Source organism: Hyperolius riggenbachi, chromosome 3, assembly GCF_040937935.1.
Source record: "Hyperolius riggenbachi isolate aHypRig1 chromosome 3, aHypRig1.pri, whole genome shotgun sequence".
NCBI lineage: Eukaryota > Metazoa > Chordata > Amphibia > Anura > Hyperoliidae > Hyperolius > Hyperolius riggenbachi.
In genome coordinates, this window is record NC_090648.1 from 191,571,274 (window position 1) to 191,587,962 (window position 16,689).

The 16,689-nt window shown below is 45.1% G+C and overlaps 1 protein-coding gene across 5 annotated transcripts in view; it reads right to left on the reverse strand.

Moving 5' to 3' along the window:
• Positions 1 to 16,689, reverse strand: part of WDR72 (WD repeat domain 72) — a 558,532-nt gene that overhangs the window by 244,288 nt on the left and 297,555 nt on the right. For all 5 annotated transcript variants that reach the window (XM_068275478.1, XM_068275479.1, XM_068275474.1 and 2 more), the window contains 3 exons: positions 9,102 to 9,208; positions 6,562 to 6,640; positions 282 to 453 (listed from right to left, as the gene is read on the reverse strand). In XM_068275478.1, the coding sequence (XP_068131579.1) occupies positions 282 to 453; positions 6,562 to 6,640; positions 9,102 to 9,208 (358 nt within the window). The remainder of the gene's footprint in view (positions 1 to 281; positions 454 to 6,561; positions 6,641 to 9,101; positions 9,209 to 16,689) is intronic.

Below are 16,689 nucleotides of genomic sequence, written 5' to 3' on the forward strand. Positions count from 1 at the left end.
CAAGTGGCTGCCAGCCCACCCACTGACGTATGATGCATGTGCCCACCCACTTTCCACTATAGCTGAGTACATAACACTGCAGGGGTCAAAAAACAGGTTTACTGTAACAGAAATTCTATTGTATCAGGATTTACTATACCAGGTGTTACTCTCATACACTTATAATGGTACTTGGCTGGGACCTTTAGTTTCTTATACCCAAATGTTTACTACAGTTTACTATAACAAGATTTTACTATATTTATAATATTCTTGTAGATGAATCCCTGTCACTGCTGTACCTTGAATCCTGGTAGAGTGTACAATGCACATGCAGCTAATCCAATCTGAAGCTTGTGACTTGAAGGTATGAAGGACTTGCAAGGTCTTTGCATCAACAATGAGGATATCTTGATAGTGGCCACAGCAGAGCAGCCAGCCTTCTCCTGTCATTCGGAATGAGCAATGGTAGTACTGCCAGCCAGGGAGAATGAAATAGAAATAAATGTGTTTATTGGATGTAGTACTGTATTTTTTTAGGATATACATTATTGGCACTAAAAAACAATAAGAATAACAATGGCAACAGCTAACTGAGGCAAAACAGAACAAATATAAAGTAAGGAAAACTTGTAACACAGTCAAAGTATACTCGCCTTTTAGAGTGAAAGCTGCAAGAAAATGTAAAAGAAACGAATGTACCTCTTACAAATCCTGTAGTTTCTTTACAGCCATAGCATCGCATAATAAGTCAATGGGCAAGCAGAGTATTCAGCTCTTTGTCAGCTATATTGTAATTAACGCTTGAGCCAGCAAAATGCACTCTAGTGTGTACTGTAAGCACAGAACTTTATTGCTAAAAAAGCAATAGCAGCACAGTCTTAAGGATCTTTTATTTTTAATCTGATTCAGTATAGGCAAAATTACTGAGCTTTAGATTTACTACCCATAAAACATATCCCAAGACTTGCTTGTAATTTCACTTCTGTATCGCTAGAGTAGTACTTAGTCATAGTCTCTAACAATATTTCATCTGCCAAGTTTCAGAAATACTGTAAGGCCTCGTTCACATCTGCTGCGCTGCAAAACGTGTGAAAGCGTGTGGTAAAAAACGCATGCGCTTGTGCGCGCTTTAGTGCGCCTTTCTGTGCGTTGCGCTGCGCTTCTTTAAAGCACGTTTTGCTTGTTGTACCAGCAGCAGTTGTCAATAAAACTTTGTTTTTGTATGTAAATGTATTTTTTTTCTCCAATTAGGGGTAAAAAACGCATGCGCTTCTATGCGCTAAAAAAGCGCACCCACTCACTTGCATTGCTGTGCGCTTTCCAGCTCAACGCACAGAAATGCATGCAACTCTACGTTTCTGTAACGCTGCTCAGCGCAGCGCATAGATGTGAACCAGCTACATTTAGTTACATGGGAAAGTAAATACCTTGCTGATCGCACAGGGAAGTGCGCTGTAAAAAGCGCACAGAAACGGCCCTGATGTGAACGAGGCTACATGTATGTTACCTATTTGTATTGCATTCTGTTGAAAATCAAACCAAACACATCTATCTCATTGAGGTGGCATCCTCATAATACTATGCTTTATTTCAAATGTTCACGTTGAGTTAAAATTCCATTAGTTTAAAGTATTTTTATTGACATACTAATTTTTTAGCATTATTTCAAAGTACATAATATAGACAACAATACAGAAAATGAAAAGCAAGTGTAATATAATGCTAAATATCAGTCTAAGAGTAGCTCATTACAATTTACTTTCATGAGGTATGGCTAACTTAGTTACACACCTACATGTAAAAAAACTCATTACAATCCCATGTAGTCTACATCAGGGGTGCCCAATAGGTCGATCGCAACCGCCTATTTAGTAGATCGCGGCCTCTTGGCCGCGTCACATCATATTTTGCGGCCGCTGGCCAATACGAAGCGGGGAGGAGAGAGGAGGCGCGGCTGAAGAGCCAAGAACCGCCCCGGTTCTGCCATGACGCGACATCATGGCTGGGGGTGACGCCGGGCACAGCACATACATGCACACACGCACGCATGCCTCATTCAATCGCGCTGCCAGCCGGAGCGCCCCGGGAGGGGAGACCAGACATTGCCGCTGGAGGGAGTTAAGTGATTAAGCACCTGTGCACCCATCCCTACCTACCTATGCCAAAAGCACCCATTCCTACCTACCTATGCCAAAAGCACCTATCCCTACCTATCTATGCCAAAAGCACCCATCCCTACCTACCTATGCCCAAAGCACCCTTCCCTACCTACCTTTGCTAAAAGCACCTATCCCCACCTACCTATGCTAAAGGGACCTATCCCCACCTACCAATGCTAAAGGGACCTATCCCCACCTACCTATGCTAAAGGGACCTATCCCCACCTACCTATGCTAATGGGAGCTATCCCTACCTATGCTAAAGGGACCTATCCCTACCTACCTATGCTAAAGGCACCTATACCTACCTACCTATGCTAAAGGCACCTATCCTTACCTACCTATGCCAAAGGCACCTGTACCCAGCTACCTATGCTGAAGGGACCGGTACTTAGCTTCCTATACTGGAGGCACTTGTACCTGGGGTCTGGGGGGGGGGGGGGGGGGGTCTGCAACACTTTAAATGTTGGTAGATCTCCTGGACTTGGCAAATTTTAAAGTAGATTGCGAGCCGAAAAAGTGTGGGCACCCCTGGTCTATATAGTCTACCTCCATATAGTCTAGAAGCAAAGACAAGTTTGATTAGTGCAGTAAGGTCTTTATAATTTCTTGTGCAAGAGAATGTGTAGGACTCCCTTTACCAAGCGAGTGGTGTTCCTAGCTTGGTGGAGGTCCGGTGTAGATAGAGTGCTGCTCTGTGATTCGCAATTGGTGACAGGAGGAGAATTCTGTGAAGGACAGAGGGAAGAGAACGCATTCATTAATATTGTGAGACAGGTGGCTGGCGGCCACTGAAAAGGTCTAACCTGATGAGGTGGCAAATGCCGAGAGGGAGAGGTATCCTTGCAAGCCGAGGCCCTGGGTAGTGGGACATTGCCCACATGCTGGTTATCCCTATACAGGACCACCAGCCGGCAGCCACCACCTCAGGTGAGACCTTTCCAGTGGCGATCGGACACCTGTCTCCCCATATTACTGAGAGTGCTCTCCTACCTCTGTCCTTCACAGAAGATTTTTCCAATTATCTCCTCATCATTGTAGTTGATAATACATTTTTATATTTTACTTTCTTATCATGAATTAAAATTGCTGAAAAACGAAATACCTAAATGTGATAAGCTGTTCTTTAATTATTTTAGTGTGAGAATTACATTTTTAGAGTTCAATAAAAAAAGAGTCAACTTAGAGTTACCACATTACCTTTGCCAGCTACTTTTTCTATCACCCTGCACATTGAGTAGCATCAGAACTTACAATTCAAATGTGAAAGGTAAAGAGCTAAATTAGCTAAATGGGGCTGCACTTTTCTATTGATATCAGTGGGATCTATTTATAAATGGCCAGATTTATTAAACTAGTAACTATCTTAAATGATTACCGGTTTTATGCAAGATCATAGATTTTCTGCAACCACCATTTATAATTGCTTAATGACACTTAAGCGGTGACCACTATATTTATAAAATGTCAGACAAACTATTCCCCACGTTATTGATTGCCAAATGGTGTTCATTACTTTCACTGTAGTGCACACTGTAGGAAACAGTGGTGAACTGAACAGTGATGTGTGTTGCGGATACCCTTTTGAAAATTTCTCTTGAAAATCCACACTTTTAAAAAGTAGAGAGGAGCAGATGCAATAAAGGGTAGGAACACACTAGGCAGAATCGCATATGTGTTTTCCATAGCCCATAGTGGAAAACGCATATGCGATTCTGCCTAGTGTGTTCCTACCCAAAACAAATGGGCAGTGTAAAGCTTTGTACACACACTAGATGGTTCTTGACTGAGGTGCCTGGTCGAGTCCACCTCTGCTCAAAATCTAGCATGCAGACAGTGGTCCCCTGATGCATCAGTGAGAGATTTGCATTGAGGGATCATCTCAGTTGAATGCAGGCGGAGGCTATTGTTCTCCTACTCACCCTGGCCACGCTGTGCGGCTCCGTCTTGTGTCTTAGACAATTGTTTGCTAATACTCCCATTTGTAGGTACATTTCAATGAACCACAAAGAAAAATGGGAGAAAAATATTGTCGATAGTAGAATATCAGCAATATTACCGATATTTCACCATCTCCTGCTATTGATAGGAAAATGTCCATGGTATTATCTATATTCCACTATCAGCCTTTCTTATTCTATTCTAACACTAACCTTCCTTGCATTCGATTCTCACCCTAACCTTCCCTGCATCTACGCCTAACACTAACTCCCTTACCTATGCATAACATTTACCTCCCCCCTACCTACACCTAACATTACCATTCCCCCATCTATGCCTAACACCAACCTTCCTACCTACACCTAACAGCTTGTTAATTGGTATTTTAAAATGGGCACCTATGACAATGTGTAACGATTGTGTAACGATTGGTATAGCAACACAGACGTCTGATTATGTGGTGATCTGTAGTATCACCAATAATGCAAATATAGCTGCCAGGAAGGCAAGGTGTATAGTGCTTGGTGCAACAGTAACGGATTAGTTTAATGAGACCTCACCAGAGGAGCTGGTGGGTACTATCAGAAACAGTAACTGAGTAGCTTTAACTAAACCTCACCAGAGGAGCTGGTGGGTACTATCAGAAGAGCACCTCACCAGTGGCAAGGGCCCACTGGTGAGCAGAGAGGTCAGACAGGCTAGGTTCGGCAACTGAGAGGCAGATACAGTACAGAATCAGTAAGCAAGAGTAGTAGGTATTCAGGCAGAGGTCCAGCAACTAGATCAGATGGGTAGAAGTACAGAAACGTAAAGCAATAGCAGAGTCAGAGATAAGCCAGAGTCATACATAGAATATAAATAATAAATAATATACAATAAAGCAATAGTCCTAGTCTTGTGTGAAATCCCTGGTTTCCTCCCAGATCAAAGCACACCGGATACTAGTCTAAGGTCTGAGCGCTAACACGTATGTATTCGCAACAGCAGACAGGTTGCGACTGAAGACTGAAGGCTTTTGAAGCAGAGGAGACCCCACGGCCGCGCCCACTAGCAATCAGCCAATCCTGAGCGGCGTGAGTCCCCTCTGACGTCAGCCGACCAGCGGGTCAGCTGACGCGCATCCTCCCAGCATAAAGGTCCTGTCTACGCACGCGGCCGCGCGATACAGCAACCCTATGTGCTAATGACAATACCTTCCCCGCGAGCTAGACAGCGGCGGAACGGAAAAAACCTCAGAGCAGGGAACTGAGGCGGCTGCGGAGACCCCCTGCGTGCCCGCAGCCGCAGATGTTACACAATGGCCAATATTATGAGCCGCAAATTGTGCCCAATTGTACTGCTTCTCCCACTTGTTTCCCCCAACAGACTTGATAAAATAAAGCAGGACTGACAATGTTTTTTAACTACTCTGCTACAAAAATGTACTTTTGGGAAAGGGCAGAGTGGTTTCTTTTGATTTGAAAATCTGAATCTACCTTATGTGTGAGAAAATGTGCTCTTGTTAATTATAAAATGTAAAGCTGACATATAAGCTGAAGATTCAGGTCGGTTTTACACCTGGCCATTGCGCTGCGATGCTCCTCTCCCATCGCATGGCACTTTATTCAAATGACTCTGCGGCAGAGTGCTCCACCCCTCGCCTCATGACGTACTCCCTACTGGACAGGAAGTACATCACTGGGATTCCTGGGTTCTCGCTGTATTCCAGTCATTCCATGCATGTGCGCTGCCACTGCCAACATATTTAAAATCCCTGCGTCACCCATTGACTTACATGACTTCCGTCACCGCTGCATTGCTGGTGGGTTAGCCGCAGATCTGGAGCTTCTGGTGCACGTGACACAGTAAGTGTGCTAGGTACATTGCCTTGCATTGTAATTGCATTACTCTACGGCAAAAAAAAATGCAACACAATACACACTTGCAAGGCAGGTGTAATAGGAGTCTCACAGGAAAAAAAAAAACAGTTTTTCCTGCTGCTTGTCATCATCATGTTGTTTAGCAATGAATGTCTGGAATAAAGAAAGATCAATAGAGATCACATGTGATCTTTCTAGATTAAAAAAAAACTTCACTGTGAGGGCACCGGGAATTATTGCAATCACTCTATATTCAATTACTGATTTATTAACTTTTCAACAACCTTCACTATGATCTCATAGGGCCAACTGAGGGTTGCAAATCTCTATAGTCTAATAACAAATGATTTCTAATAGCAGAGGTCAGTTTTGCAGCATCACATATATTTGTTATGATCTGTGATTATCCCACCCAGAGATGTCTTAGTAAATCTGGTCTATCGTGTTTGCTTTGCCAATACTCATTTGTAAGCTAAGCACCCACTAGAGGCCTGGAGGTTAAACATAAATTTAAATGTGAATGGGAACAATTCCTCCTTAAGGGAGTGAACAACTGAGGGTTAAGAGTCCTAAATGCATACTTTTCGAGCGGAATGCTTTGACAAGTCCATGATACTCACGCAGATTGCCGTGTGTCTATATGGGAGCTTGACATTCTCGATGCAGTGACCAGTGATGACGTTCCATACACACATCTCCCTGAAAGACATGACCCCGGGTTACTCATTTTTATTTCCACTCAGCTAGCCATCACTATTCTGTGACACCATATTTTTTAGGTTTAAGAACTGTGTTTAAGTGAATGCTTATCATTTATGTAGCCCTTTGTAAGAGATTACTGGCGGAGAAAATGTTGAGGTCATTAAGAATGGATGGCATACTGAATGTAGTTGTCTTTGTTTAGGTAATTACACCCTGCTGCCTAGCATCAAACTAAAGTTTAAGGCCACGTCTGGAGTAAAACAAATTGTAAGTATACTGCCATTACGTCTCATCAATGTGTCACCACAAGTATCATTCTTCAGAACTACATCCTGCAGAAAATGGGTCATTTCACAGAACCTCAACCACACGTTTTGAAAGGAACGTGGCTATTGCTGTGCTGGTGTTGTTTTCATTCAAACACATAGGCTAAGGAGATGAAACAGTGCCACCATGAGGACTCATTTAGTTTTGCTTGAAATATTTAGGGCTTGATTCACTAAAGGGTGCTAACACAGTTAGCACGCCTAAAAGCTTTGCACGTGCAAACTAGGGTGCTAAGTAGTTTGCACGGCAAAGCTGTTACTGTTCGCGTGCTAGTTAGCACGCGTAAAGTTTTACTTTGTGCGCAAAATTAGCTGCTTCACGTGCAATGTATGCTTATCACACTACTTAGCACGCGAAGTAGCTGATTTTGCACGCGAAGTAGTGCGCATAAAACTTTACGCGCACTAAACTTTAGGCGCGCAAACTCTTATGCGCACATTAGCGCACAAAGAGGCAGTTTGCACGTGATAAGCGCCTTTTCACTTTTGTGAATCAAGCCCTTAGAGTCTCAGATTAAAGCTTTATTATACTATACATGTTCAGCCCAGGCTAAAGACCCATTAGTCTTTTTTCCTATAATCCTTTTAGGCTTTTAAACCTAAAATTTGATCAAACCAAACATAGTTGACATAATAATTTCAAGCAATTCTGTTTATCTTACAAATAATATGTTTATTTCTGCTTGTAATAAGGAACATAAACGCCCATTGAGAGAATTATCTTTCTATACAGTGATCTTTTCTCTTGTTAGCAGGAACATTTAAATTTTTTTTTTTTTTAAAAACCTCTTAAGAGCTCTGTAATATAATGTGAACAACTGATTTATGAAGCTGTAGTACAATACAGAACTACTGCATCTTTGAACTGCTCCACAAGAATAGCCTTGAAGCGGACCTGAACTCAGAACGTCCTCTCTGCTCTAAAAGAAACGCAGCAGCATAATTACCTTTAAAGAAAAATATTTCTTTGTTACAGTTGATACAAATCCTGCAATAAATCTACAGTGTGTCTGCTTCCTGCTTTCATGGAAGCAGACATGTTGTTAACATCCTGTGTTTGCAAATTAGCTGCTCTGCCAAGGCAGCCAGCTGAAAAATCCCAGAGATCTAATTACAGTTGTGATTAGTCACAGATGAAGGGGTATTAGACAGGCTCTTCTCTCTAAAAACACACAGTGTGCATTTTTCTCTGTTTTCCTTCTGTCCTGTGCAAGAGTTCAGGTCCACTTTGAGGACTTGTGATCAAATGTGTTAATAACCCTTGTATAAGGGAGCCACATTTCAGCAATCCCCATCCACCAATCCATGGCTATTACTTTCCAGCATACAACTAGTAACTGTTACCAATTCACTAACTGACTACATAAAAGGACAGCTAATCTACCAAAGCAAGTTAAAGAGAAAGCGTAACCAAGAACTGAACTTCATCCCAATCAGTAGCTGACACCCCCTTTACCATGGGAAATATTTACCTTTTCCCAAATGGATCATCAGGGTGCTCTGTATGGCTGATATTGTGGTGAAACCCCTCCCACAGTGTGATGTCAGGACCATGGTTCTGACATCACACTGTGGGAGCCTTGTTGCATTGTGGGAAATAACAGCTGTTTACAACTGCCAAAATAGCAAGCAGCATCTCCTTCCAGTGACATCACTTGCCAGCAGTAAAAATGTCACCACGTGCTAAAATGTCTATTGTTGTTTATTTTGTTAAAAGAAATGTAGCAATCAGGTAAGGAATCCTAAAAATTGATGGGAATGTCCAAAAGTTACTCCAAAGCATATTCATGACTAATAAATTATCTTGTGAAAGGACCATATTCTTCAGCTTTAAGGGTGCTGGCAATCATTCTGGCAACATCTTTGAAGTGGGATATCATAAGTGATCACAAAATCTAGACCAAATTAATTTAAAAGGGTCCGTTATCCGTTATGTCCATTACAAAGCTTTTTCGTGGGAAAGGGGGTATCAGCTACTGATTGGGATGATGTTCAATCCTTGGTTAAAGTTCCTCTTTAAAATACATATTACTTTAAATACATCTGGGCCCTCTACACTTCTTTCTGTTACACATGTATCAAATGAAACTAATTTCTTCATTTTTTTCATTAAGACCCCATTTGGCACTTACCCATTTTCTGCTCCACTCACAACATATGGCTGCTTTTCAAAATCCCTTGCCTTTGCTAAACAGGTGATAGGAGTTGTGTGACCAACAAGAATTGCTTTGGAAGTTATCTGAAAGAAAAGTGTGACATGAAAGTAAATATGAACAATTAGTGTCACTAATTGGTTAACTCAGATGAGTACAGTAAGTTACAATGAGCAGCCACTGAAATCTAGTGCTTGCCTCTGCGTGTATACTAATAATAAATGACAAAACATGAGTTTCCTTCAAATTGTTATGTTCCTAATAGGCCTCAAACAGTGGTAGGGATTAGAGATGGCCCAAACAGTTCCGCGCCGCTGGCGAACAGTTCCCGGCGAACTTCCGTGGTTCTCGATCGCGGAGAACCGCAAACTTTTCCGGAAGTTCGGTTCGCCCCCATAATGCACCATTAGGGTCACCTTTGACTCTCTACATCACAGTCAGCAGGCACATTGTAGCCAATCAGGCTACACTCCCTCCTGGAGCCACTCCCCCGCTTATAAAAGGCAGGCACGCTGGCCATTATACTCACTTGTGTGCCTGCAGTAAATAGAGAAGGGACAGCTGCTGTAGACTCTCTCATAGGGAAAGAGTAGTTAGGCTCTTGTAGGCTTGTTAGCTTGCTCCTTGTTGATTCTTATTGCTAAAATAGCACCCCACAACAGCTCTTTTGAGAGCTAATCTTGTTCATGTGGTCTATTTTTTTTCCTGTGTGTGTCCCACTGACACTTGTGTTACATAAACAGCCTTGCTAAATTATACTGTGTGTGCCACTGTCAGGCCCAGCACATTCAGTGACTACCTGTGTGTGTGTGACAGGTGCACATTACCCATCACTGCATATACCTACCTACCTGTTGTTCACTGTGCACCCACCCACCTACGTGAGGGCACGCAGTGTCACTGTGCCTGTCCACTACCTGTCTGTGTGTGACAGGTGCACATTGTAATACCCACTGCATATACCTACCTGTTGTTCACTGTGCACCCACCCACCTACGTGAGCACACACAGTGTCACTGTGCCTGTCCGCTACTTGTCTGTGTGTGACAGGTGCACATTGTAATACCCATCACTGCATATACCTACCAGTTGTGATCATTGCACCCACCTCATCACTGGATATACCTATCTGTTGTGTTCAGTGCACCCACCTACCTACGTGAGCGCATGCAGTGTAATATCCCACTCTGTGCATACCTGTTAACTGCACCTGTGTGACTGCACATTGTATTAGTCAAGTAAGTGCATACCTTTCACTTCATCCCCCCCGATATGGACACAACGGACAAAACAGGCAGAGGTAGAGGCAGACCCAGAGGAAGGCCACCCGGCAGGTCTGTGCGAGGTCATGTTGATGTGATTTCATGCGACCCTCGACCAAAGTACAGTGCTCGGTAGAAGGCATGTCCCATCAACTCCCAAGATTGTCAGGACGTGGTTGACTACTTAACACAGAACACCTCATCTTCCGCAGCCACCAGCGCTACTGCAAGCACCAAATCCGTTGCATTTGGCACTTTGCAGGAGTTAATTGGTGGTGAATTAACTGATTCACAGCAATTATTGTTACAACCAGATGAAGGCGCTAAGCAAGTTACACCACCTCATATGTCTGAGTTAGGCAGTGACACTATGGACGTAACGTGTGAAGATGATGAAGTACCTGCTGTTGGTGCAGTTTTGGAGGTGTCTGAGGCAAGCGAAGCTGGGCAGGATGATTATGATGACGATGATACGGATCCCACGTATGTTCCCAACAGAGGAGATGAATGGGGGGACAGTTCAGAGGGGGAGTCAGAGAGGAGTAGGAGGAGACGAGTTGCTGAAAGAAGCAGGGAGAGCTTGTCGTCAGAAACAGCTGGTGGCAGTGTCCGGCACCATGTATCGCCACCTATGTACAGCCAGCGAACATGCCCTTCAACGTCAGCTGCTGATGCCACCATAGTGCCATCACCCCAGGGGGGCTCAGCGGTTTGGAAATTTTTTAATGTGTGTGCCTCAGATCGGAGCAATGCCATCTGTTGTCTCTGCCTCCAAAAATTGAGCTGTGGAAAGGCCAACACTCACGTAGGGACAAGTGCCTTACGAAGGAGAAAAAGCACAAAATGCAATTGGAAGAGCACCTGAGCAAAAACAGCACACAAAAGAAAAGCCACCCTCCTTCTCCTCTTCCTCCTTCAGGTGTAGCATATTCAGCCGCTTTCTCACTTGCACCTTCACAGCCACCCTCCTCCACTCCGCCTCTGCCCTTGAGCGGTTCCTACTCCTCTGCCCGTAAAGGAAATCTTTGAGCGGAAGAAACAAATTTCTGCCAGTTATCCCCTTGCCCGGCGTCTGACAGCTGGCATGGCGGAACTGTTAGATCGCCAGCTGTTACAAGCTGGTGGACTCTGAGGCCTTCCATAAATTTGTGGCCATTGGGACACCGAAGTGGCAGATACCAGGCCACAATTTCTCTAAAAAGGTGATATCCAAACTGTACCGTGAAGCTGAGAGTCAACTCTGGCACACAGCATTGGGTCAAGGCTCCATCTGACCACGGATGCCTGGTCTGCCAAGCACGGTCCGGGCAGGTACATAACTTACACAGCCCATTGGATCAACCTGGTTACCGATGGCAAGCAGGGAGTAAGTGGCTGTGCTGCGGACCAATTTGTGACACCTCCACGGCTTGCAGGCAGGCCTCCTGCCACCTCCTCTCCTCCTGCTACATCCTCTTCGCTGTCATCCTCCTTCTCCTCCTCCTTGGCTGAGTGTCAGTTCAACTCTACTGGTGCTGCGATCTCCTCTCCAGCTACACAACCCTATCTCCCCAGGGCCTATGCTGCATGCCAGGTACGACAGTGTCACACCATCTTAGACATGTCTTGCCTCAAAGCGGAGAGTCACACTGGAGCAGCTCTCCTGGCTGCTCTTAACAAACAGGTGGATCAGTGGCTGGCCCCGCGCCAGCTGGAGATTGGCAACGTGGTGTGTGACAACGGCAGCAATCTCCTTTCCGCTTTGAATTTGGGAAAGGTGACACATGTGTTCTGCATGGCACATGTGCTGAATCTAGTCATTCAAAGATATGTGTCAAAGTACCCAGGCTTAGAGGACGTCCTGAAGCAGGCCAGGAAGTTGTGTGGGCATTTCAGGTGGTCTTACACGGCCATGGCACGCTTTGCAGGCATTCAGCAGAGAAACAACTTGCCGGTGAGACGCTCGATATGTGATAGCCCGACTCGCTGGAATTCGACCCTGGTCATGTTCTCGCCTGCTAGAAAAGAAGAAAGCCGTCACCCAGTACCTGTACAATTTCAGTAGAAGGACACAATCTGGGGAGATGGGGATGTTCTGGCCCAACAACTGGACACTGATGCGAAATGCATGCAGACTCATGCGGCTGTTTGAGGAGGTTTGGGGAGGTTTGAGGTGAAGGCACCATCAGCGACTTGATCCAGTACGCTTACTTCCTGGAGCGTGTCGTGCGTAACATGGATAGTTCAGAATCCTTCTCAGAAAACTTGAAAAATGATGTTCCTGAGGTCTTGTCTGATGTCCTGGAGACCTCTGAGTTCCTCCCAAAGGGTCCAGAACTTGTAGGAGATGTCTCCTGCCCCCCAAGTCCTTCTGAGGTGCTGCCCACTTCAGTAGGCATTGCTGTTGTGCTGACTACCTTTGAAGCTCTGATGGAGCTTCATGCATGTGTAGTCAATGATGATATTGCAGTCACAGAAATTTCTGAATTTGAGTCCGAGTCTTCTTTTGAAAGACCAGTGCCTGTGGCCCCTACTCGTGATGAATTTATGCCCGGTCCTGGTTTTGGTTTTCTCGTATCAGACTCTGAGGTTTGCAGTTCCCCGACATGTCCTGAGGTTTCTCCTGTGCTGGTGTACCCCAGTGTGCTCTGTGACCCAGAAAGCCCAAGTGTGCCTCGGTTACCAGCATACTCAGATGCTTCCTCAGTGGAGACATGCTCTGATATGGCCTGCCTGGTCGCATGCCCAGAAGTGGTCCCGGAAAGTCCTGATCTTGATGGGTGTCTGGGTAATTCTGAATCCAGAATAATCATTGGTTCCATAGGGGTTCTTGGCGGTTCTCCTTGTGAGCCTGGTGAGCGTCTGGCCTCTTGGGATCTCTGCAGGGCTCCAAAGGGTTTTGGGAGATTCCGGGAGAGATTTTGCTTGATACCCTGGATAGGATCAACAGTGGCTTTTGTTTTGAAAGAGACACTTCGAACAGGTATTGTGGCAGGTATGGTGTCTTCGGACGCTCCTTGGAAGGTGGTGGGTATGGTCTGGAGGGTGTCGATGGCTTCTTATCTGGCATTCACAGTCCTGATGGGTGTTACACTGAGACTTGTAGTACTGATGGGCATGTTTCGGTGGCTTCTGCTTCCGATGAGGTCGGTTTCAGGTGGACTGACTCTGGAATCGGACCTTGTCGGGCTTTCCCGACCTTCATGAGTCTTCGGTTGGAGTCTTTTGCTAATAGCAGTTTTGAGGGTCGTCTGGAATTCGACCCTGGAGGGGGGGGGGGTACTGTAATGATCTGCTCAGCTGCCTGTGCAGGCAGGCAGCTTTTTGACCATTGTTCAGGTCTGCATTCTGCAGGTCTCTGGTAGAGAGACCTTTTGTCAGTTTTTCAGCTTGCTGCTGCTGGGGAATTTGCATACGTTTGTCATGAAAATTGCCTAGCCACATCCCTTGTAGGCCTGCTCTACATATACCATGTGATATCACAGACCTTGGCTGGTCATAAGGATTCTTCCTGTGAAACACTCTGGAGAGTGTCAGCCTTGCTCATTGTTTGAATATCAGCTTAGAGTATTCCTGGGACTGCACTCGGCAGGTTCCCTAGTGCAGTTAGGATTGCTTATCTGTTTTGTTTGTCTGTTGCAATTGTCCTGTCCCAGCAGTGGTCGACAGGAAATCGTTCTGTGTGTCGTGCATCTGCTTAGAGGCTGAAGTGGCATGAGAAACATTAAACTGATTATCATACTGAATGGTTCTGCACATTTCAGACTTGACAGAAATAACCTCCCTATTTGTGGTTGCTATGGGAACGAATCTTTTGGCTGACAAGCCGAATCAGCAGATTGGCCTGCAAGCACCAATTCATTAACATATGGTAATGACACAGAAATGTTGCATGAGCTGATCTGATCAGCATCATGCTCTGCAGGAAAAAACTCATAGGGCTGGAACCCACAGGAGCTATTTTGGCAGCGCTGCGATACGCTAGCACTTTGCCAAAACGCTGGGCTAATGTTAATGGATGGGGCAACTTCCACAGGAGCGTTTGCGTTTCCTAGAAACGCAAACGCAGGACAAACGCAAACGCAGGACTGCAGCATTTTGGGAGCGTTAGCGTTTCAATGTAAAGTATTGAAACGCTAGCGGAAACGCGCAGCAAAACCTAAACTGAGCGGTTTTGCTAGCGTTTTGCGGTTCAGCACACTGTAACAAAATGAAAAATACTTCACAGGACCAATCAGGATAAAAACGCAAAACGCTACGCAACCACTGAGCAAAAAAATACAATGTTGCAAAACGCGACCGAACACGCGCATGAATCCGCTTGCAAACCGCTCAGACAAAACGCTAGCGGTAGCGTTTCGCGTTTGCTGATTTCAGTGGATTCCAGGCCATAGAAATAACCTGGCAGGGGAATTCCAAGCTTACGAGACAATACATGACTCAGAAATCTGCGAGGGTTATGTCTCAGATTCACGTGTTTGGCACACTCATCCGCCCTTAAAAACAGATCCTCTTGGAAAAGATTGTAAGCAATCTGAGCACTCCAAGTGGAAATGCTGGTGGCCTGAAATTCAGGATTTGCCAAAAATCTGAAACATTCTGATATAAACTCATCTCTGGTTTCAGAGTCCAGATACAGGACCCATATTCAACAAAATCGTACAAATCAGAAATTCCCTCTACACTGGGAATTTTGGTTGTGCTGGTCATACTGTAACGATTGTGGAATTCTCTCCGTAATCAGTGCACAAGGCGTGCACTGACACTGCAGAAATCCTCCACAAGCGTATAATTTGAGGAAACCCAGCAGAAGGTGCAATGCACCTGTAGAGGGAAATTCCTGTCGGCAGGTGGAGCTGTGGAGTGCAGAGGAACAGCTCCTCTGCCCTACCACACACGCCAGACAGGAATTGTACGAAGGGAAGAAACGCAATCGCAAGAGAGGCGATTGAGAATGAGCATAGAGACAGATTGTAAGTGTGTGCACCAAACTAGTCGCCAACCCGCGACGGTGCACACACCACAGCAGATATGAAGCAGGAACGCGATCGCGAGAGGTGCGATCGCCAGACGTGACACAAGGCTACAGCAAGGCAGAGCACAAGAGTAGCAAAGGCACAGCAAATCATACAATGAGGAGATACGGAAAATAACAAACGCTAGCTAAACGCGAACACCGCACTCATTCGCAACAGTGCACGCGTTTATGCCCGGTCTCCACGTGATAAGCACAATAGAGACAAACACGCCTAACTAACCACCGACAGACAAACATAAAACAGAGGATGTGAGTGCTTGCTTAACGGTTACCTCACCGAGCCTCCAGCAAGCGTTCGTAGCAGACAAGACAGACACACAAAAACAAGAACAGGCAAGAGATAGGATCCACAGCACCAGCGAAAAGAGGCCAGTGCGATCCAGGAAGACAGATCAGAAGGGGCTACCAGTAACAACCGCTGTTCTGGTTAGCACCCAGACACACAGAACGATTTCCTGTCGACCACCGCTGGGACAGGACAATCGCAACAGACAAACAAAACAGATAAGCAATCCTAACTGCACTAGGGAACCTGCCGAGTGCAGTCCCAGGAATACTCTAAGCTGATATTCAAACAATGAGCAAGGCTGACACTCTCCAGAGTGTTTCACAGGAAGAATCCTTATGACCAGCCAAGGTCTGTGATATCACATGGTATATATAGAGTAGGCCTATAAGGGATGTGGCTAGGCAATTTGCATGACAAACGTATGCAAATTCCCAAGCAGCAGCAAGCTGAAAACTAAACATTAGCTTACCTGGAAATTTTATTTTAGGTAACCCTCCAGGACAGGTATACATCGAGACTTGGCCCCTCCCAGGAAACAGGAAACATCCACAAGCCTCTCTATAAATAAAAAAATCCGTCAGGTGATCGGCAGTATTATGCAAGAAAAATAACCAAACAGGTCTAAACTACCTGACACCTAACTATTTATACCATGTAAATATATATATATATACCAATGTTTAGAGTAAACATATTATACACAGTTATAATTATATGTTATATGGGCGGGTTACCCCACCTGTCCTGGAGGGTTACCTAAAATAAAATTACCAGGTAAGCTAATGTTTAGTTTTTTCCACTAACCCTCCAGGACAGGTATACATCGAGATGATGACCAAGAAACTAACCTTAGGGTGGGCTGACCGCCTGCAGGACCTTTCTACCGAAGTCCTGGTCCGATGACGATATATGATCCAATCTGTAGTGCCGCATGAACGTCCCCAAATTCTTCCACGTTGCTGCTTTACAGATTTCCACCGGGGAAGCACCAGCTCTGAA